Source organism: Candidozyma haemuli (assembly GCF_002926055.2).
Source record: "Candidozyma haemuli strain B11899 chromosome Unknown C_2014730914, whole genome shotgun sequence".
Taxonomy (NCBI): domain Eukaryota; kingdom Fungi; phylum Ascomycota; class Pichiomycetes; order Serinales; family Metschnikowiaceae; genus Candidozyma; species Candidozyma haemuli.
Genome location: NW_020289904.1, coordinates 174,253 through 195,723, shown reverse-complemented (window position 1 = coordinate 195,723; position 21,471 = coordinate 174,253). Strand labels below are relative to the sequence as shown.

The 21,471-nt window shown below is 43.9% G+C and overlaps 12 protein-coding genes across 12 annotated transcripts; 6 read left to right on the top strand and 6 right to left on the bottom strand. All coding sequences in view use genetic code 12, as the record gives it.

Annotated features, from left to right (window-relative positions):
• Positions 1-283: 283 nt before the first annotated feature.
• Positions 284-2,518, bottom strand: ZCF32 (Zcf32p; the record flags this gene model as incomplete). Its single annotated transcript, XM_025485428.1, has 1 exon — positions 284-2,518. One exon carries the CDS (start codon positions 2,516-2,518, stop codon positions 284-286), a length of 2,235 nt encoding a protein of 744 aa, XP_025340893.1.
• Positions 2,519-3,181: 663 nt separating this feature from the next.
• Positions 3,182-4,228, bottom strand: CXQ85_001729 (uncharacterized protein; the record flags this gene model as incomplete). Its single annotated transcript, XM_025485427.1, has 1 exon — positions 3,182-4,228. One exon carries the CDS (start codon positions 4,226-4,228, stop codon positions 3,182-3,184), a length of 1,047 nt encoding a protein of 348 aa, XP_025340892.1.
• Positions 4,229-4,403: 175 nt separating this feature from the next.
• On the bottom strand, positions 4,404-6,215 carry CXQ85_001728 (uncharacterized protein; the record flags this gene model as incomplete). Its single annotated transcript, XM_025485426.1, has 1 exon — positions 4,404-6,215. The coding sequence occupies one exon, from the start codon at positions 6,213-6,215 to the stop codon at positions 4,404-4,406; it is 1,812 nt and encodes a 603-aa protein (XP_025340891.1).
• A 119-nt stretch (positions 6,216-6,334) lies between these two features.
• CXQ85_001727 (uncharacterized protein) lies at positions 6,335-8,578 on the bottom strand (the record flags this gene model as incomplete). The annotated part of the gene is made up of 1 exon (XM_025485425.1): positions 6,335-8,578. One exon carries the CDS (start codon positions 8,576-8,578, stop codon positions 6,335-6,337), a length of 2,244 nt encoding a protein of 747 aa, XP_025340890.1.
• Positions 8,579-8,987: 409 nt separating this feature from the next.
• CXQ85_001726 (uncharacterized protein) lies at positions 8,988-9,374 on the top strand (the record flags this gene model as incomplete). The annotated part of the gene is made up of 1 exon (XM_025485424.1): positions 8,988-9,374. The coding sequence occupies one exon, from the start codon at positions 8,988-8,990 to the stop codon at positions 9,372-9,374; it is 387 nt and encodes a 128-aa protein (XP_025340889.1).
• A 792-nt stretch (positions 9,375-10,166) lies between these two features.
• On the top strand, positions 10,167-12,437 carry PXA2 (ATP-binding cassette long-chain fatty acid transporter; the record flags this gene model as incomplete). The annotated part of the gene is made up of 1 exon (XM_025485423.1): positions 10,167-12,437. One exon carries the CDS (start codon positions 10,167-10,169, stop codon positions 12,435-12,437), a length of 2,271 nt encoding a protein of 756 aa, XP_025340888.1.
• A 124-nt stretch (positions 12,438-12,561) lies between these two features.
• Positions 12,562-13,209, top strand: CXQ85_001724 (aminoacyl-tRNA hydrolase; the record flags this gene model as incomplete). Its single annotated transcript, XM_025485422.1, has 1 exon — positions 12,562-13,209. The coding sequence occupies one exon, from the start codon at positions 12,562-12,564 to the stop codon at positions 13,207-13,209; it is 648 nt and encodes a 215-aa protein (XP_025340887.1).
• Positions 13,210-14,124: 915 nt separating this feature from the next.
• CXQ85_001723 (uncharacterized protein) lies at positions 14,125-14,646 on the top strand (the record flags this gene model as incomplete). Its single annotated transcript, XM_025485421.1, has 1 exon — positions 14,125-14,646. One exon carries the CDS (start codon positions 14,125-14,127, stop codon positions 14,644-14,646), a length of 522 nt encoding a protein of 173 aa, XP_025340886.1.
• A 62-nt stretch (positions 14,647-14,708) lies between these two features.
• On the bottom strand, positions 14,709-15,197 carry CXQ85_001722 (uncharacterized protein; the record flags this gene model as incomplete). Its single annotated transcript, XM_025485420.1, has 1 exon — positions 14,709-15,197. The coding sequence occupies one exon, from the start codon at positions 15,195-15,197 to the stop codon at positions 14,709-14,711; it is 489 nt and encodes a 162-aa protein (XP_025340885.1).
• Positions 15,198-15,954: 757 nt separating this feature from the next.
• ZCF30 (Zcf30p) lies at positions 15,955-18,261 on the top strand (the record flags this gene model as incomplete). Its single annotated transcript, XM_025485419.1, has 1 exon — positions 15,955-18,261. The coding sequence occupies one exon, from the start codon at positions 15,955-15,957 to the stop codon at positions 18,259-18,261; it is 2,307 nt and encodes a 768-aa protein (XP_025340884.1).
• A 69-nt stretch (positions 18,262-18,330) lies between these two features.
• Positions 18,331-19,101, top strand: CXQ85_001720 (uncharacterized protein; the record flags this gene model as incomplete). The annotated part of the gene is made up of 1 exon (XM_025485418.1): positions 18,331-19,101. One exon carries the CDS (start codon positions 18,331-18,333, stop codon positions 19,099-19,101), a length of 771 nt encoding a protein of 256 aa, XP_025340883.1.
• Positions 19,102-19,223: 122 nt separating this feature from the next.
• Positions 19,224-20,663, bottom strand: CXQ85_001719 (uncharacterized protein; the record flags this gene model as incomplete). The annotated part of the gene is made up of 1 exon (XM_025485417.1): positions 19,224-20,663. One exon carries the CDS (start codon positions 20,661-20,663, stop codon positions 19,224-19,226), a length of 1,440 nt encoding a protein of 479 aa, XP_025340882.1.
• Between the last annotated feature and the right edge of the window lie 808 nt (positions 20,664-21,471).

Here is a 21,471-nt window from a genome sequence, read left to right as displayed (position 1 = left end):
AGACCTTAGTCTATAAGATCAGAGATGATTCCTGGGGTATTTACAAGCAATGCAAGATTCTTGCGGTAGGAGGTTTTTGTATGATGCCAATGAAGGGAAGAAGCAGCAAAGCTCCGCAGTTGTTCAGACGCCTCTAGGAGGATAATCGATGCGGTTGGACTTAAAAAACCAGACTACGATGTCTACGCGATGAAGTGCAGGGGTCCATCCACGCGCGCCTTCAGCTTGCTAGATCTGTATGGGATTGTTCGGAATATTTGCAACCATTTTTTTTTTTTTTTTTTTACATCAAGACTAGATCGATATCAAGGGCTTCGGCCGCTGAAATCCAATCTTCTCCAGTCTCCCAGCATCGAGCCATCACTTTTAAACTCTTGGTGGCGTTATTGTTGCCGGACTGTGCCATCCATGAGTGTCTCTCGTAGATGTGTTGCCTTCTCTCGGTGTCTAGTAATTCACAACCAGCACAAAAGTGGCAAAATATAGTACAAAGCTCTGCAGAGCTTCTTGGTTCGACTCCAAATCGAAGAACATCGGCCATATCGTTTGCAATGTCTTGGATTATTGGAGACAGGCGAGGGATCTTGAGCACTCGCCGGTAGAGGTTGATCATTCCCATGTAGAAGAATAACTTATTAGTAGCACGAAGGGTATTATCATGTGCCAAAAGCTTATCGATACCCTTTTGCTTCTCCAGCCTGGAGTCGCTCTTAAGAGTGGTGTCAATTGACCGTTCCGTCCGAGCTTGCCTTCTTGCTTCACCAGCCGTATGGGCAGTAGTTAATTGGGCTTTCAATTCCAATGCCGCCGAGACAATCCATAATGGTAACAGAGGCGAAATGTCATCAGTCCACGGCTCTAGCCTTTCTACCTCTCGTATTAAAAGGGCAATATTGATAAGATGTGGAATGATACGGCTGTCAAAACCCATGAAAAAGTCGATATCATTTCGAAGGTCAAGATCTTGAACATTATTAAACGAGAAGTTAACAGTGTTGACCGGGGTGTAAGAAGTGTTGCGGTATCCACGAAGATACTTGTCTTGACCTCGTGTAGCTGAAAGTGCTCCAAGAACGTCGACATAGAAGAACCATCTAGTCAAGAAAAATGCAGTGTTACTCTCATCTCTGTTGTATACCACCGAGAGCGAGCGGTCTGAATTGTCTGAGTCCTCAGATGACGGGGAGCTGTGTTGATTTTCTTTGCCAGCCGTCCTGGCGAAGACAATCTGACTTGCGCCAATTGTATGTGTTCTATGCTTATCAAAATCGTTGGAGTTAACCACTTCATAACAAGAGAGAAGCAATGCAGTGAGTAGGGCACCATCCGACGTTGCTTCTTCTTCATTCTGAAGTTGTTTAAGAAGTTCATTACATGAACGGTTTAATAGTTGATCAACAAGTTCAGTTGCGTCTTCAAGATCATTCGTCAATACACCTCTCCAACGAGCTGCAAACGCTAGAACTGTTGTCAAAACACCAGGATAGCGCATAGCCATCTGCGGCACCAACACCTTAAATGGATTATCAGTATAAAGATGAGAAGGAGCGGGAACAAGTTCATCTGAGGCAACTTCAACCCAGAACTTGAGTAACTGACGGTAACATGGCACTCTTAACATAATGTCTGGTAACGGCGTGAGTTGTGGAGGAATAGAATACAATGTATGCAATGCTTGAGAAGCCTCTGGTGGAGAAGGCTGAGGTAGAAGTGAATGGTATCTCAGTAGCGGATCACTTGCAGAAGGCGACGAGTTAATCAGCTGAACTGGTCCAATCGATGGAGATTTCATGACAGCATTTGGTGACCAGCCATGTATATCAGCTTTCGGCGAGTTCGTACTGGTAGACCTTAGATTACTCTCAGCATGTCTTTCAAAGTCTAGTAAATCATGAGAGAAACCATCGATCATACCGTTTAATACTGAAATTGAGTGATGATTCGAGGGAGATGCAATATGGTCAAGATTCCGATCCGGAGACACAGTATTGTGCATGAGTGAAAACGGAGCAGAAGTCTCATCAGGAGGAGACAAACCTCTTTCTGGAGACATCGAAACGCTTTCGTTTTGCAGCGAGTAGGATAAGTTTGTAGATGTATGTGACACCGAAGGAGCCATATCAGTCACAAGATCATCAATAATCTCCAGTTTAACTGGTCCAACAACTTCAGGTTTTTCAGCAGGAGCTGCAACCACCAGTGCCAGCTGGTCGTCGTTTTTAGCAGCAGTTGCCGTCTTATCGTATTTGCTTGCAACAAACGTTATCTCTCCAGGGTTAGTGCCTCCTCCCTTCTGAGACGCAGGGACCTTCCCCTGGATCTGAGATGCTTTTCTTCGTTCTGCGTTCTTATAAGGTCTTCCACCCCATGTGAGTTTCAACGAGTAGTCACACGAAGCGTTGGCCTTCGAACAAGACACACAAGCCGGTCTATCCTCGGAGCACTTGATCTTTAGCTTCTTGCACCGATGGCATCCCAAACGGGACCTTTTGATCCTCTTCTTTGTAGTTTCGGGCATGATATATGGGCATACTGTGGCCTATCAGGTGGTTAGGTGGTGTTGAATATGAGGAAAAACGTCTGCTGTTGGCAATGATTGTTGTAATTCTGGGGTCTGTCGGGGCTTCCTCTATAGAGACAATCGCAGCCGTTGTAGATAGCCCAACGCAGGCAAGGCAAAAAGATGAAAAAAAAAAAATTAAATAAAACAAAGGTTTAACCGGAGCGCGAAGGATATCCTAAACAGGTTTGCCGCCTTTTAAGATTCCATGGCTGATCTGGGTAAAGAAGGCATTGGCTGGGCAGTAGTAGTATTTTTGATACAGCAGATGGTGATGTTTTCCTGATGGGTTGGAATTTTGCTCATAATGAGACCAGATTAAGCATTAAATGTTCTCGTTACACAAGCGGAATATGCGGCGGCAGATTCCGCTCACACAAAAACACCGCATATCATTCTAGGTCCAGGCATGCTGCTGATAATTTATTATCAAGCACGCTGAGGGACCCTTAACATGGGAAGTGGGTTCTGTGTAAAAATAATTTCTATGTATATGTGAACTGCACTGGGTGGCATTTCTATCGATGCAAACCTTCTTTAGCTTTTTCGGGTTGCCTGTATTGACCCCCTGCACTGGTTTGCATTAGCGAACAAACGGTCAACGGTTTGTATTCTTTATTTCTAGTAATCCTTGTTTTGTGGGACCAGGTGGTCTAACAACCCACCCTCTTTCTTCTCTCTGTTTCTGTCAACAAACTTCTTACCGAAAAGCACCAACAAGACCCTCTCGTAAAGCCTGTAAAGGTATCCAGCAGCGATAAACAATCCCGAGAGAATGGTGGCAATTCTGGAAACAAATGCAAAGAATGAAATACGCTTCTCACGTATCGAAAGTTTGATAGGCTCGAAGGAGTAGGTGAAAAAGATACCTGGTGGTGTGTAACCTCTTCCTCTGGACTTGTGGTGTATTTCAGTAAGCGAGTACTGGTATGTGTCTATCTCGAGGCCGATTTTCTCATACAAGGTAGGAACCACTTTAGCATAGTAGTTGTACACTTGCGCCTTTTCAGAAGTCTTCTTAGCGGTGAAGTCCAATGGATTATCCATGAATGGGTAGAATTCACCAAATGAAAACTCATAAATTGAATGAGAGAGGTTGAACTCATCCAACGGAACAGAATTCTTCAGATAATACATCGCACCCTTGGGGGCAATAAAAAACTCACCCTTGACATGGTTCACTGGAATCAGACCAAAGATATGGCATGCTGGTGCGTCTGTATTGAAACGCTTACCCTTGACAGCATATTCAGCTCGGAGTGAACCTTCCATGGCTTGGTCCAAGTTCTGTGTTTTATGATGATCATTCTGGTTGTTGATGTTGAAATATGGCGGCACAATGAAGTCCACGCCCACAAAGTTGAGCACCTCACTGGCAAGGAAATTGTCGTTCGTGATATCCATGACATTCGTAACAAGCGAGTCGCAAGGCATGGCTACCATCAAATCAACGTTAATGTCGAGATCCAGCTCTATTTTTTTGTTGACAGAAAACTGTCTGTCTATGTATCCACCGAGGAATCCACCAATCTGGATCCAGAGGATGAAAAGTCCAAAGAGGATGGTAAACACGGACGAAAGACCACCTCTGGAGGACCGAACAGAATGTTCTGGTGACACTTTCGGGAAAGCATCGAACACCCTCACTTTGCTAGAGAAGTTGTCCATCACGTTTGGGGGGGAAGTCCTGAGGTTCTGTTAGAGTTGGACCAATCTTCAAGAGGCCACCTCTGTGAGGTAAGGGTGTATGCGCTGCCTACAACTGTTTACGCACGCACTTAGTACTGTATTTTTTGCAACCGATGAATATAATAAATGCCTATGATATATATGTATGAGTGACCTATAAGATCTTATTGTTTACAGGACGGGCGTATCTGAAGCATTCTCTGTAAAGTCTGCGTCTTCTGAATTCGATGGTTGAATCCTGTGCAGCTGGAAGCTTGTCATATACCCAGCCTTCTTTATAGTCGTCCTTGATTTTCAAGTGAGTCTGGTCAACCCCACGGACACGTAAAAAGTGCTCTGGGTCCTTATCAACCTGCCAATTGCTTGCAAACCCAAAGTCAAATTTCCACTCCTTGGGTGGCAGAATCTTACCGATGGAGTCCACGCCGTGTGGTTTCTTGCCTGAAATTCTGACTTTATCACCGAAGTCGAAAAGTCTCTTGGAATACCCATAAAGCTTCCATTCGTGCTTGAGCACGTTGCGGATTTGCAACTCATAAATCTCGACAACACGAACCTCGGGGACGTCATCGACGATAATGTCTGGTCTGTCGAATGTCTCATGAGGCAAAGGCTTGGTTGGTTTTTCAACCGGCTCTTCTTCTTCAGTCTCCTCGCCTTCATCTTCTTCAATAACCTTCGCAGCTTGTTTTCTTTTCTTGAGGGCTTGGATATACTTCTTGGCGTTGGGATGGCAGATAATCATGCCGATCCAGCCGGCCTGAATGAAGATGATTCTCCAAGGAATCCATCTTCCAACGAAAAGAACCACCGAGGTAACAACGATTAAAATGTAAAATATAAATGTCGTAAGTCTTTCATTCTTGAATCCAACCACATCAGTGGCCACTTTCTCTGCGTGATCTAAGCCATTGAGTAAGTCAGTAGTCAAATTTTGTAAGTCTCTCATGTTCATGAATGTCGATACCTGCGATTTCACGAACTTAGACAGATCCTCTGACGACAATGAGTCCGCTGTATTGAGACTCTTTTGAGCAAACGCAGTAGAGCTGGTTGCAGCTGTTGCGCCTGTTGCCGTGGTAGCTCTAGAATAGTCGGAGGAGAATGTGACATTTGATACCTGGTCATCTGAAAACTCCTCAGATCTCTCATTTATTAGGTCCAAAACAACACTTTCATCTTCGGATTGGTTGAAGTACTCAAGAAGTGATTGTCCTCTCTTCTTCGTTTTCACGAGTTCGGGGATATCCATAGGGTGGCGGTGTAAGTATGCGGGCACAATGATACCAAACAACAATACAAGTAATGGAAGGGCAACCACTAGATGAGGCCACATACAGATAGCCGTGTACATCACCAACACAGAAATAGTCTTGGTTGGCTGCTTCCAAGTGATCACATGAATGACACCATACTGGAGCTTAAAGAATGCTCCCATTTTCGAGCTCAATCTCTTCAAATTTGATCCAAGCTTACGGATCGATAAAGGAGCCTTGCTTTTTCTTGATGGGTCTTTGATTCTCCGGCTAATCTCATGATATTCTGGTGCATCTTGTGGAACAGTATGACTGACAAGTCTTTCTAAGAATCTGTCCATGAAATGAGTTGGCTCCTTCCTTTCCGCGTGTTCCTCGGCTGACAGAGCCATTGCTCTCACAGCCTCTAGCTCTTCTTCAGAATATTCAAAGCTTCCATCTTTTGCTCGAATCCCACCGTCAGAAGTCTTTTCAACATGTTCAATTCCCATCCCCAATAGGGTAGCGGCTGTGCCAGCAGCAATTCCTCTGTTCTTCCCTGCATGGGTTTCTGCCATATCACTGGTATAATTGTACAAGGAATTGAGCACTCTACTTCTGCGGCTCCCCTTTGAAGGCGGACTAGCAGACATCAGAAGAGTTTGAACAGGTGTAATAGTGTTGTCAATTGAAAAGAGTGCTGGAAGAGGGTCTCTCGCAAACTGGGTCATGTGACAAGTGTGGGGCTAAACGCCTTCAATGCATGAGATCTGGTTGCGAAAAATATAGATAGCCGAGCGAGAGGACGAAGCTATGCGGATATTCTATTTTCGATGCAAATTCGTCATATCTATTTCATGAATGGGTCATCAAGTAGCGCTGCTGCAGAAGGTCTGTCCAGCGGATTCCAGCAGAAAATACTACCCATGAATCGTGAGAATGACGACGCGGCGGCTTCTCCAGAGTTATGGAGACGAAGACAGACGTCCAAGGACCTGGCATTAAGCTTAACAGATTTCTTCAGTCCACTACCATTATTGGCTAGAAGCAGCTGGTTGAGATACTGAATGTTAATTTTACCGTCCACGTTGAAGAGAGAGTAGAGTAGGGTCCTTTTGATTTTCTTCTCATCGATAGGTGCACCAACATCGCTACCGTAAACTGGAGCCTCGGCTGAGATAGGATCACGGATTTTTGCAGGGCTCATTTTGGCCATTCTCAACAACTTCTTCCGCTCATTGGTTATGTAGGCAGCCGATGGCGCTCCAAACAATTCAAGTATGAGTGCTATTTGCTCAACTTCGCTCTTTCCGGGGAGTATTGGAGCACCAGTGAATAACTCTGCTAACACACAGCCGAGTGACCAGATATCAATCTTACTGCTGTATTTGGATCCCAATATGACTTCCGGTGCCCTGTAAAATCTGGATTGGATGTAGGAGAAGGACGTATCACTTTCAAAACATGAGGACCCAAAGTCAATTAACTTCACGGTGAATTTAGAGGGGTTCATGGATTCAGGAGGATCATAGTCATGAGGTAGCTCAATCATGATGTTTTCTGGCTTGATATCACAATGTATCACCCTTTGGTCATGAACAAAGCCTAAACCTTTGAGGATGTCAGAAGCAAAATACTTCAATAGTTCTAAGTTCACACCACGGAAGGAAAGAAGTTCAAGGAAGGTAAAAAGATTCAAAGACAAAACTTCCGTTGCAATGCACATGTGACCACGGAAATGAAAGTGGTCATAATAGTTCATGATGTGGTCGTTCATATGATCTTTTGATGCTTGGCTGAGTTGCTTAAGCATCTTTATTTCACTTACCGCTTGCAAAGACCAATTCAAGTCGTTTCGGATAATTTTAATGGCAACTTTACGCTGCTTGTCTGGATAAGAATACTTATGGTCAAGGCAAAGAACGACGTTACCGAAAGAGCCAGTACCAAGAACTTGCTTTATCTCATATCGATATTCGATGTGGTCCCCTAGCGAAATAAGGTAGTTGCCATTCTTGTCATCAAAACCAAAATTGTTTTTGTAGTCAACGGAATTGAACGTATTGACATTGATATTTTTTGCGTTGGCATTTGCTAGAAAATACACTTCTTGCTTTCTCATAATCTCTCCTCTTTCATAGACACTCGCTGACTGGCCCTCAGGATATAGATGTAGCTCGTGAGGAAGGATAGGCGTTTTTGGCTCCATGTCTGGATCAAGAGTATGTGGGTCCAGAAAGAGCTCCTTATCAGCTGAATAAAGGATAGAATACATTTCATTCAACGACGATACCTTAGGCTTCGATGGTGCCTGAGGTACCGTAGAAGATTCCTGGCGTAGAGCAGACGAAAGCAGCCTGAAACCAGTCAGCCGAGGGAAGCCTCTTGAAGGCTGTCCTTCAGCAGATTTCAGAGCATCATTGTAAAGGCGCAGATAAACGTTATCAGTTGATACCGAATGACACATCTTACGTGTGAACGACAGCTTCGGATTTAATGAATGTTTCGTGCTCTTCGTGTCGGTATTGATCTTATCAGGTGACGGATTTGTCTTCTTAACAGGTGATGGATTCTGAGTGGTTGATGATGAATGTGTACATGGCCTTTTGTTGTAGAATTCAGGGTGTGATACTGCTCTGTCCTGAGGCGTTGGGTACTGATGCAGATGGGTAGATTGGGAAGGTACCGGCAGTTTGGTTGTTGCCAGCTGCTTCTTCTTTGACGATGTGGTTTCTCTCATAAACAGAAACTGGACATTTTGACCAGATGGTTTTCTGGACGATCTAGCTTCGGTAAGATCATTTGTAGTTGACGAAGATGTTGCTGTCTTTAATGATTTACGTTCCGGTGACACATTGGTGCTTTCATGAAGATGTTTGGAGCTCGATAGCGACCTTGACTGAGCTCTTCTAGCCGTTGAAAGCACTGGAGCTTTACTAGGAGTCGTTGCATTGGCTCCATTATGGTTTCTAGGATAAAGACTGGCTGGATATGATTTCTTGGGCGATCTCGGAGACTTGGAAGGAGTGGGCTGGGTCTGGGTGATTTCTATGTTAGCAAGTCTCGTATTTAGCGAAGGTGATAGTTTAGACATGACGAGAAATTAGCCAGTCTTTGTGATGATTCCCTTCTGGCGGCCTTTCAATTGTGTGTTCTAGAAATGAACTCTTTAGGCTAATGGCTGAGGCGTGGGAGTGTATAAGAACAAGTATTTGTAAACAGAGGCCTTCTAAGTTTTGAGGCTCACCAGAAGCCACTAATAGCACGCACTACCCAATAATAGAAGGAGTGAAAAAAAGACATATGTAAAGAGTATTACACTATGTTAGTTTGTATTTAGCTTTTCCTAGTTTAAATTTTTCTTCCATTTTTTTTCTTTTTTTTTTTCTTTTGGTTGTATGATAACCTATGGTGGGCCACCGATTGGTGGTGGTCAGGGCGAAATACCTGTATGGAAAGAGTCCACTAGTGAGTTAGATGATCCCATTCAACTACTTGACAAAATGACTGCCTCTGAAGATTCGTTAATTACATCGCCCAATTCCTACTCAAATAAGGATCTTCTATTACTTAGTCAACTTCTACATACTCAGGGTCTCATACAACCGGATGCCGTGAAAGAATACGAGGACTTGGAAAGGATAGGGAGTGAGTGGTTCCACCACGATAGCACTCAATTGCTGAGAAGAACACACGAGAACAGTCTCACAAAGCCACCGACTGGTAAGGAAATCCTTGCTTTGTATGAGAACATGTTGGAGCAGAATGAAGATTGCAAGAACACAACCGACCTAGCGAACAAGTTCTACTTTGCCAGAGTCCAGGAGCTCGAGAGCAGGATAAAAAGGGATAAAGAAGACTTCAGGACGCTTCTCGGGGAGACCAGGTAAGCTAGTGGAGCTTATGGTTTACGTGGGATGGTTCTAGCGTCCATTGGAGTGGTTTTCGGTTGCACTACTGCTCTTGCATTGCATGGAGAAGGAAGAATGATAAAAAAAAAAAAAAAAAAAAAAAAAAAAAGCTAAGCGCATAGGCTGTTATGTTTCCATCCTTTAATAAAGGCCCACATAGCAATACCATTACTTTAATCTGAATGTTTTGAGCCCAAGCAAACCGTACTGTGAGCTACTTGCAGCCATATCCGAGTGTGGCTTGGCATGGTAAGGTCCACACTGGCTAGACTGGACATGTTGCAGGGATGAAACAAAGTGAGTCTTTAAAATCTGAATAATGTCTTACTTTACCCGCTTTGTATCTCAAAAAGCCCCCCAAGGTGTTGCTGTAGCCATGCCATGTCCCCCAGTTGTACTTGGCGCGGCTAAGGTCATTTCATCTTTTCAGGGTCCACAACATATCAATGCCCACCGCTTAAACAAACAACAAAAAAAAGAATTGACATAAATTATCAGTGTAAATACCTTCTCTCATTATAATTTGCTGATTATGAGATTTTCAACCCTGCTTTTCCCACTTCTCTCCCAGTTATACACCCTGTTTGCTGCAAATTCGCAAGCTTCTTCCTCGGGTCGAAAAAACCTCCCCACATTTGAACCGCTCCGGCGCCAAGATGCAGTCAAGTGATTATCTTCCTTCAGATATTAAGTGAAACGTTTTCTGTGCTACATATCCAAAGCATACACTTTTCCTATTTATTCCCCAGGGCTGTTTAATCGTTTACACCCATGCCGCCACCATCAAAGACGGTTCAACGGGACTCTTTCGCCTTGGCGGTGTTCAACGCCTACAAGTCGAATCGGTCCCTCTTGTTGAACGCCTCGTACATACTTTTGATCACGGCCGCCTTTTCTGGTGCTACAAACAGCTCGTCCCCCAGCAAGAAAAAGGAAAAAGAGCCTACTTCTGAGGAGTTGGAACAAGCAAAGTCTACTAAGAAGCCTAGGCTTACAAAGGAATCACTCCGGAAGCTCCTCAAATCGGCCATCCCTTCTTATGTTAACCCTGTTGTGGGATACTTCATCGCCCACTTGGTGCTCTTGGTTTGTCGTGCCTTGTTGACAATCAAGGTGGCAAACTTGGATGGTTTGCTTGTGGGTGCTTTAGTTTCCAAGAAGCTCAAGAAATTTGGTAAGCTTTTGGCATTCTGGATGTTTATTGGTTTCCCTGCTTCTTTTGTCAACGCCTTGCTTAACTGGACAAAAGACAAGATGCGTCAGCATTTGCGTATGAACTTGAATAATGGAATTATTGAAGACTACCTTCCCGATAACTTGGATCCAAACTACTACGCTTTGATCCAGTTGTCCGATAGCAAGATCAAAGATCCTGACCAGAGACTTTCTACTGATGTTTCTAGATTAGCTTCTGCCATGGCCAGTCTTCCTGGTCAGCTTCTTAAACCTACTTTGGATATGCTTCTTTGTGCTAAGGAGCTTTCCAGAAGTGGTGTTGGCAGTGGTGAGGGTACACTTGCCCTAGGCATGTTGGCACACTTCTCCACCATTGTGTTGAGATTCTTCTCCCCACCATTCGCCAAGTTAGCCTCCGAAAAGGCCAATTTGGAAGGTCAGCTTCGTTCTGCTCACTCCAAGATCGTTGCCAACAATGAAGAGATTGCCTTCTTGCGTGGTCACGACCGTGAACTCGACTACATTGATCTCTGTTATTACCAGCTAGAACGTTTCTTGAAGATGGAATACTGGAAGCGTGCTATTCACGAAATTGCCCAAACTTTCATTGTCAAATACTTCTGGGGTGCTGCTGGTTTGGTGTTGTGTTCCGCTCCAGTCTTTATCAACAAGTACTTGGGCAATGACCCAGATCCAAACGCTGCTGGTGACTTCATCACTAACAGAAGATTGTTGATGAGTGCCTCTGATTCCTTGGACAGATTGATTTACTCGAGAAGATTCTTGCTTCAGTTTGTCGGTCATGCTACCAGAGTCACATTCCTTCAAGACGCCTTGAATGCTATCAAGAATAGAAAGGTTGGAACTCCTGATGAGGATGATAAGAATGTGGAGTTCGGTAACGAGATCACTTTCTCCGACGTTAGACTTGTCACACCTGCTGATGTTACTTTGGTTGAGAAGCTTAATTTCAGTATCAAGCCCGGTCAGCATTTGTTGATTGCAGGTCCTAATGGTTGTGGTAAGTCCTCCATGTTCAGAATGTTGGGTGGTTTGTGGCCATGTAAATTTGGTAAGATCACCATCCCGACCAGTGACAACATGTTCTATTTGCCTCAGAGAGCCTACCTCTGCAGAGGTTCATTGAGAGAACAGATCATATACCCCCACACTATTGAACAGTTCAAAAAGAACAAACATGGTAAGACCGAGAAGGATCTTGAAGAAATTCTCAAGATCTTGGACTTGTCAGATATCTTGCCTGAGAACAAGGACTGGGACGTTGTCAAGAATTGGAATGAAGAATTGTCTACCGGTGCTCAGCAGCGTTTAGCCATGGCTAGACTTTACTACCACCAGCCAAAGTTTGCCGTTCTTGACGAGTGCACCTCTGCTGTCTCGCCTTCCATGGAACAGTTCATGTACAAGCATGCCCAGGAGATTGGTATCTCTTTGCTCTCTGTGGCTCACAGACCTGCTTTGTGGCATTTCCACAACCGTTTACTTAAGTTTGACGGTAAGGGCAACTACTATTTCGGTGTGTTGGACGCTGAGCGTCGGTTGAAGTTTGAGGAAGAGAGATTGAAGCTTGAGAAGAATCTCAGAGATGTGCCAACCTTGAGGGACAGACTTCAAGAGCTTAGAACTGTTTCCAAGTCTCAGCACATCAGATATGAGCACTCTCACCGTGACTTGGTTGAACTCGGAAGAAACTCTCAGGCCCAGAGTAGCGATGAAAGAACCGAGAAACCTAAGGAAGCCCCAGCGGAAGTGCCAAAGGAGCAGCCAAAGGAGGAACAACCAGCTGAGAGCAATGCTAAGAAGAATGACGACAAGAAGAAGAAGAAGAAGTCAGGAAAGAAGTGAATACATTAAGTATCGGTCTCTAATGGATATCCAAGGAATTTAGCCTAGTTAGTGTAGCCATGTTGTTGCCCAGTAGTGTAATTTGTGCGAGTCTCAGTACTAGTGAAAAACTGCTTCAACATAGATGCTACGATATATCGGCTGGATATGGCCCCAACAAGCCCAACGTCAGTTCCTGACACTTAAAGAAGGGAAACCTCCTGCCATTCTTTTTGCTGCAATTGCCAATCCTGTGCCACAATACTCGGGCACCAGACACAATGTTGGAAACTGGGCCCTTGACCAAGTGCAAAAAGGTAGATCAGACGTGCCGCCTTTCAAATCGTCCAGAACGTACCGTGGATACTCAGCATCAGAGCCTCTGGAGCTTAATGCTGTCTTCCTCAAGTCCACTCAGTCATATATGAACTTACAAGGAAGGCCCATCTCGAAGGCATGGCTGCAGTTCAAGAAAGCTTACCCCAATCACTCAGCAGCAATGGTTATCCTCCATGATGAAATCCAAATTCCGCTTGGAAAGATTCAGATTAGAAGGCAGAATACAAGTGCTAGAGGTCACAACGGTCTTCGTTCCATAGATAGCACAATTGGTCCAGTTTACACAAAGATAGGCATTGGCGTGGGTAAGCCAGATAACATCCCAGTTGATAAGCATGTTTTGTCGAAATTTTGTTCGGATGAGCTCGAAGTCTTAACCGGGGAAAGCCTTCCCCAGATCAAAGCCATCATCGATGATATGCTCCAGGGTAAGTACATCTACGATAAGCAATAGCGATGCTCCAGATGGTTATTCATACATATGAAGTATCAAGTTCACCCAAAATCTTTAAATGAAGAATGTCGGTCTGAAAGAGCCTGGTCTGAACGGTTTAATCATCACCATAGATCTAGAAGTAGTCTATAAAGAAAGATAAAAAGCACTCCTAGCTCACGGTATGCGGAGTGGGACATCCAAGAATTGGTTAAACTCTGAACAAACCTCTCCGGTCTTGCCATTGTTGAAGCGATCTGTTAATACTTCCAATCGTCAGGCCGAAACTCGCAAGAGTCCGAATTCATCTCGTGGCAGTGCACTGTAAACATACAAAGCAAGCGTGGCTCAGATCCCCCCGAACTCCATGTATGAATCATTTCATATGATTACACTGCTCTTCGAAGTGGATGACCGAAGGAATGATATTCCAATAACATTTTTTATATATCTAAGGCCTTATCATTCCATAGCTTAACGAGTGTAACAATAAGCCGAGTGATCCTAAAAGACCACAACAATCCCCTAAAGAAACTTTCCGAGTCAAAAAATCACTAAGATCTGAATATTTCTTCTCTTCCAAAACAGTTCATGTCATCGACGTTTTGGACCCAACATTGCCAATTTGTGGTCCCTTACATATTGACGCTTTAAGCCGCATACACTCAGATCAATCTGGGTCCTTTACCTGCGAGCGCGACGATAATGTTAGAAAGCAACGCAATACCACCCTCAGCCAGGCTTCACACAACATGGATTTTACGCTAAATCTCACAGCAGACCGAGCTGTGGTGCGTGAGTCTCTAAAAGGTATGTTGTATCGTTTGTGGTTATTTTGACGTCTTTAGAATCTTTACTAACCCGTGTTTAGGGATACTATGGTGTATCTTCTTTCACCGCCTATTCGGTCCAATCGCCCCCAGCTCTCACGAGTTCATGGGGATCCCATATCCAGTGGCAAACAACCTACCGGATCTTGATTCATTATTTGACCAGAAAATCGATCAGCTAATCAAGAAGGACTTTGGAAGCGCAGACTCCCTCAGTCAGCCCAAGGTCGGCCAGCTCCTTGTCCTGTTTCACAAAAACCCATCCAAGATAAAGAAGAAATCACTGTGGTTTGGCCATGTTAAAGATGACATACAACAGGAAACAACCGTTTGGGAATCATGGCAGATTAATGTTAATTGCCGCCCGGTGCCCCCAGAGAAACTACTGGCTGACACATCCTCAATGCATGACAGGGGCGTGCAACAGTCCAGGAAGAGCTTTGAAGAGAATCTCATGGCCATATATGAGAAGATAGACAGCAGCAAAGATCACATCCCTCCTATAACGACACTTGATGTGTCGCCATTTCCATATGAGATCGAGGTGGATCCCAAATCTTCAAAGAAGCCCCCGCCTCCCCCAGACGACGAGTCCTGGGGTAATTACATCAAGAAGATGTTAGACTGACTACACGTCCACGGCTCAAGCCTTCATTTTTCATTGTAAATAGGATATTTACGTTGCATCTACTACAAGTTGGCGCTATACATGCCTTCCTCGCCACGGACGAGAATACACTCTTCCTGGTGTACCACTTTGTCAAGCAAGCCCAATGCCTCTGCTGTGTCCAATGCCTCCTGGTCGTAGCTACCAGGTTGGAACCACAATCCCTTTATGAGTGACTTGTATTCGGGAACCTCGGCAATGTCCTTAAGGGTCTGAACGGTAATGTGGGGAGGAGTCAAGAACGAGACACTGAGACCATCCTTCTCGGAAAGTTTATATTGCAGAATATCCTTCTTAGCACTCAAAGCTTTCAATACCTCGGGAATTGACTTGACCACAGGTTGGCCGAGAATTTCGCTTTCCTTCGGGTTGATAGGAACCACAGATAAACCGTGGCTCACGTACCACAGCAAAATTTTAAAGCCGAATTTGGAAGGGTTGTTGGAGGCACCGGCAACAACGTACTGTCTGGAGGCACCAAAAAAGGTCTTGATCTTAGGTTTCATAGACATGTCGATAAAAGTAGCTGTGATTGCTTTAGATTACTAACTTCTTTCACAAGAATCCGGGGGAAGGGACTTGTGCGGTGCACGGGTGCAGCAATGGTTGCAAACCGGAAGCCTTACAGGGAATAGATACTCTATGGATGGTTATAATACATAAATAAAGCAAATAGGTAAATGTCATATTTTTCAAGGTGAAGGGCGATAGAAATGGATCTTTTTTATTTGTTTGCATTTGTTTAGTAAATTGGTGCCGAAGTCTTGCAGTATATTTCTAGTATTCACACATTATTGGAAAGAAACGCACAGATTTCTAAAAAATTGCAAAACATTAGTGACTACCGCCACAAAAGTTCAATAATACATTGCTAGTATCTCAACTCAGTCTTCAAATCGTAAGATATATCTGTAACAATTATACAGAGACCAAAAGGCACATCGGGTGATGAATCGTGTGGCCCAACTGCTACCGTTAACCTGCCTTAGAACTGCATTATCCACAGTATATCTGAGTTATGATAAATAGTGATACGGTTCTCTAAAAAAGTTTTTTTTTACAAGTTATTCTACTGCGCCATTTAAAAGAGCCAATACAAAATTCTTAGAAAGAAAAGTGGAATTCAGAGAGAAAAAGCCGTGTTTCCATGACTCGTCTAGATAGTCTCTTGCATGTAAACGCACCTTCTCATCAAACCATACATTCTGTACGCACTACTATCATCACCATACTTACCGGTTTCCAATACTTTTTGATCTTTAGGCTGCCATGGCTAGAGAGAAGCGAACAAAGCCTTGCAGTAACTGTAAGCGGTCTAAAGTGAAATGTGAATATAAGGATTCGCTTCCGTGTACTCGCTGTATCAAAAATGGCCTCGCCAGCACATGTCAGATTGTTCCAAAACTACCGTCGCTAACACTACCGCAAGTCGGTCCTCAAAGTCTACCAGACTTTCATATGGTTCCTCAAGTTCCACATCTACCGCATCATGCAAAGCCGTTTACTCATCCGCCACCGCCTCCCTTGCCAGGAACCATGGGATATCAACCGTCACCGAGCCAACTGAACCCACCTATACCCACACACCATCATCATACACCACCAGTCTCTTCCTTGTCGCCTAGATTAAAAAAGCAAGAGGATCCCGAGCTGCAATGGAAGTCACACATGGAGAATAAACTCAACTCATTTGAGTCAAAGTTTGACAACTTGGTGGAAGCGCTTCGAGGGAACCAACGCTACAACAAGGGCGAAATCGAAGCAAACCAGAGGTACTTTGCCATTAAGGATTCATCATCAGGGGCACAGTCACCTTATGGAAATAGCATAGAGTCTACTCCGGATTCGTCTGAATCAGAGCGCAGTTATAAGCGTCTGTCACAACAGGATTACTTCTTGAACAAAAGAAGGAAGACAGTGGACGATGACTTTCGTGATTCTGTGTTGTCTTTGCAAGAGGCAAAAATGCTTTTCAAGTTCTTTGACACCAACATCTCGCAACAATTATTTGGTTTCGAAATTGACAAATTCCAGGTCCATCAAATCTGGGAGAATTCTCCCCTACTCATTTGCGCCGTCTGTACGATTGCTGCAATGCATTATCCAGATCCATCCATCTCATCTAAACAGGCTGCTTTGCAGCACCATTTGCATAAACTTTGTTCCGGACTTTTGTTTCAGCCGAAACCCAAATCAGACGCCGAAAGTTTTAATATAATTTTGGCTCTCATACTTTGCAGCTTCTGGCTCGCGGACTCTCAGAGATTCACGGGTTTGGCCTTGCAGCTAGCTAAAGAGTTTGGTCTCAATAAACCCGTGTCGAAAAGCGAAGACCTGGCATCGCTCAGCTCCAAAGATCGCCTCAAACTTTGGTACTTGCTCTACGTTTTGGATGGCCAGCAGTCCATGTCACTCAACAGACAATCGCTTTTTGATTCTGTTGATTATTCAATTACTAACAGTCGTGATCTACTCCTAAACAAGAAAACGCTCGAAATCAAAGATGGGCCAGAGGAAGAAGACAAAGCGAAAGACGACGCTGTTGTTCATGCAAATTCCCCTGGCGAAGTCAAGACGAATGCAAAGGAAACTAATGCCTCATACTTTACTGACTTACGGTTGGTTTCGCAGGTGGAATATAACCTGGCAATAAGAGAAGCCTTCAAGGGTAATGCTTGGGACCTAATTGCCCCTAGCACGTTCGGTATACCATCCAAGTCGAACTTGGAGCTTGATAAATGGATGGTATCGTGGACGGTTCTTCTTGCACCAGTTAACAATGGAGCTGTTTGGCTGTCAAAATCTACACTCATTTACTATAATTTTGCTAAGATGCACATCAATTGCTCGGCTTTGAGAGAATTACAGGTCGAAACAGGAGCTGAAAGCGTGATATTCCCCAAATGGGAAAGATACCATCAATTAAGTCAACGAGCGGAGCCTGTTGCACATCAACAAAAGCAGTCGGAGCCCTTGGATTCGGAAGATAGTGATGATGACGAGGAAGATGATCTCATAAGCAACAAAGAGCTCATTACTCACGACCAGACTCTTCTTAGTCTCAACATAGCTATGAATGCTGCGCAGACTGTGTTGAACCTAGTTCTCAGTGACAAAGATATTCTCAACAATTTGAGGTATGTCCCCTTGCATATCCACATCATGCTTTACTATGCCGCCCTATTGCTTGTCAACCCTCCTCCGACTGATGGCAGAAAGATTGAGGATACAAAGCAGGACACATACTTTTTCAAGATCATTGAAAGTTTGAGAACTGCTAAGTTACTCCAAAAGAAAATCTACGTTAATTTACCAACAGATAAATCTTTCGGAAATCGGTTCATCGAGAGTCTTGACGACGTTGTCATTGACAGGACTCGTAGGCTCAAGGTTGAACTTGAGGAGTCAAGTCTTGGCGCAGATCAGAAACGTGAGATCTTCGAACAAATATCTACCTTGCATTTTCTTGACGAACGGTTGGAAGTTTTGCCGGGCTCAAGGGGAAGCAGTAAGGAATCGTCTCCTAGAGCAGCAGGTATCGCAGCATGGCCAGGGTCGCATCATGGCCATCCCTAATATACTCGCATAGTGCGTTTGCACCTTCTATTATACTTGTAGTCACAAAAACACATATCACACTTAGTAATGCCAATTAAGCCAATGAACGCCATTGGCGAAGGTCAGAGTACGTCTTTTCGTTGTCCCCATGTGAGGCGGTCCGATCCTGAGCTTGAGGACCTTATTTTGCAGTTAGAATACTTCGACGCCTTGAATCACTATTCTAAAGCTCTTACCGTGGAGTTATACAGAAGTACTTTGGATCTAATTCATGGCTCTTTCGAAGTTGTTTATCAGCTGCAAATTCTCTTCTCCAAGAACTTGGGGGAGGAGACTCGCAACCCTGTAACTAAAACGTTGGAGGAGGAGTTCGTTCAAGGTTACTATTATACTTTGGGAGACATTGCCAACAAAGCTATGCCCATCTTAGAGAGCACTTTTAAAAAGTCGGAACAGAAATGTGCCAAGTTAGATAAGATTATCGCTTCGGTAAAGTTTAAAGTCGTGAAGCATGATATGTACTCACAATACTTCGAAGGATGTAAAGTCTGCTCAAGAAGAGATTCAAATCATTTGAGAGGTATTTCGAGGATAAAACGGAAGGACTCAGAGATGTTAAAGAAATATGGGAGATTGAAAGCATTCCTTAAAGAGGAACTACCTCTTTTTAACCAGTACTATGAGGACTTCACTACGAAATTGTTAGCTTTGCAAGCATCAGCCCAAGAGGAAATTGCAAACATAGTGATCAAGGACTTAGCTGGTTTCTACAAAGTATGGAATATTGATATTGACGATGGCATCCCGATGAATGAAGAGGATTCATCTAATACTTCGAGAAATAAAGTTTGCGAGTGAATGTACGAATTTTTACATGTTATACTTATGTCCAGATTGAGAGTAGTGACGACTATAGAGTGTCAAAGCAGTCTAGCGTAGCAAGCTATGCTTTCGCTGGGACATTTCAATCTTTACGTACTTTATCTGTAATGGCTACCAAAGTATCCAGTTCTTGCTTTGTAAATTCTGACACATTTTCCACAACAGAATTCACGCTTAAAAGGAACGTTAGTATTCTTGAGAACATCCCACCACTCGTAGACCTCTGCATAAGGCTCTACAACCACCGTATCACATTCGCTACAGGTATCTTCAAACATACCTTTGGCAATAGCCTTTGCTATTAAGTGATGCACAACACGAGGGGTATGGCGCTTCCATGAATGCGTCTCGCTGTACGTCACATCGTATTTAGCAATGGTATGCAAGCACAAAGTTTTGAGAGAAGGAACATTGGTTTCCTCAGCCTGTTTGATAACCTGACTGACATATTTCGGAGATGGTTTCTCACTTTGCGGAATTTCAATCGCATCAACAGGGATCGAAATGAAAGGATTTGGTCCTGCTCTGAACGTGCTAAGGTTTGGGAGATCAAGAATTTGCACAGGCAAGTATCGTAGATGATTTGTTGCAATGTTGAGATCACACAAATTTGTGAGATGCTTAATACTGGCTGGGATAAATCGAATATAGTTTTGACGCAAACTCAAGACGTTTAACTTAGTGTAAGCGAAAAGTGCAGGGTTGATAGACCGTAGATGGTTGTTGGTCAAGTAAAGTTGATAAAGGTCTTTGTTCGGATCCTGAGAGAAAATGACCAAGTTATTCAAATCACGAACCTCCTCAGGAATCTCTGCTAGACCCATTCCTTCTAAGCTGATTGATGCGGTCACATCTTCAAATGCTTGGAGAATCTTGTGCCTTGCAAGCGCATACAGAGCAGCAGACGAGGTTGGGTCAGCTTCACTTGGGTAATCAGTGTCAGTCGAGGGGCATGCGATATAACTGGAAGTCTTGAAGGAATTGAACGGACCGATACCGAAATCAGGCTCTGAACTTCGATTGTCAACAAACCGTGGCTTCTTCTTGTGCACAGGTGACGTGTTTAAACTCCCCATTGCATGATTAATTTGGACTGGACTGTCTGGAACTGTCTGAGTAGTGGTAGATATGTCAAACTCAGACATTTGAGGTACAACAGGAGGACTACTGGGGAACTCCTTGCCCACATATTGGGACGACTGAGGACCAACACTCTGCCTCAGGTCAGGATCAGTGTCAGTGGCCCCAGTGAACTCGTCCTCATCACTAGATGGATCATTAAAATCGTCAAAATCTCTTCTTTTGATATCGTCCTTCTCATTAAAACTCTCACCCATCTTTCTCTTCAATTGCGGCATCACGAGAGGTGCCGCCCTCCGTAAAGGACCCTGCTGACGATCTTGTCCTCTCGTATGATAACTGCTTCTTGCGTTTTCGTCTATGACATGTTTATCCCTGGGGTCTGTGCTCAAGGCGCTCTTCTCGTCGAAAGAGCTCGTCGAAAATGCAAAAGGGAGCAAAGGATTGCTTTTCTCCATTCTAGAATCAAAGAACTAGAGCTGATTTCAGGCGTACCTCCACCGAGTTACTTGTCTTTATACGTCCCGATATGCGGGTGTATCTTTTAGTGGACCGCGCGTCTTAGATCGCGGTTTTTGTTGACCTTTCTTCCGAGCATTATCGTGGACCGAGAACAGGCATACATACAATAAGCGAACTGTAGGAGAGGTCCTAACAAGGTTGGAATTACGGGAACAACAACTTCTTTGATCCGTTTGGCTCTTTTATACCAAGATTTATGGATCTAACAAGTATCTTAGAATGATCTGGACCATTAAAATCCGAAGAATAAAGATCGTTTCCAAGGGGCGAATGCATGAGCGTGCCGCACAGAGTAGCTACATAGAAGCCCAGGCCAGGGAAACTTAGAATAGGAGCTGTCATTTGACCCATGCACCGACTTTTTTTTTTCTTCCTTTACTTGAAGAAAGCTTCTCTTTTCTTTTTTTTGCTTCGTTATTTTTTTCCCTCGTTTGTTCCGAATCACTTCGATTTGACGAGACATGATATGAGCAGATCAGATTCATTGTGATAGTGACATTTGGATTTTCCGAAGATCTGTTTTTCAATGAGCTTTCATGGAACCTTCTTGATTCATTGTAACTGCTAGCCGAAATATAGAAACCATTGAACCTTCTAAGGGGGGGCTAGAACAGGTGTCATACCAAGATATAGGTCCTAATGAATGAGCCCAGCGCTTGTATGAACGAAAAGCATATCGAACCAGATTAAGATTCTTGGAAGCTTCTTTCAGATCTTAACTTTCCATGCATAAACGGCTACGGT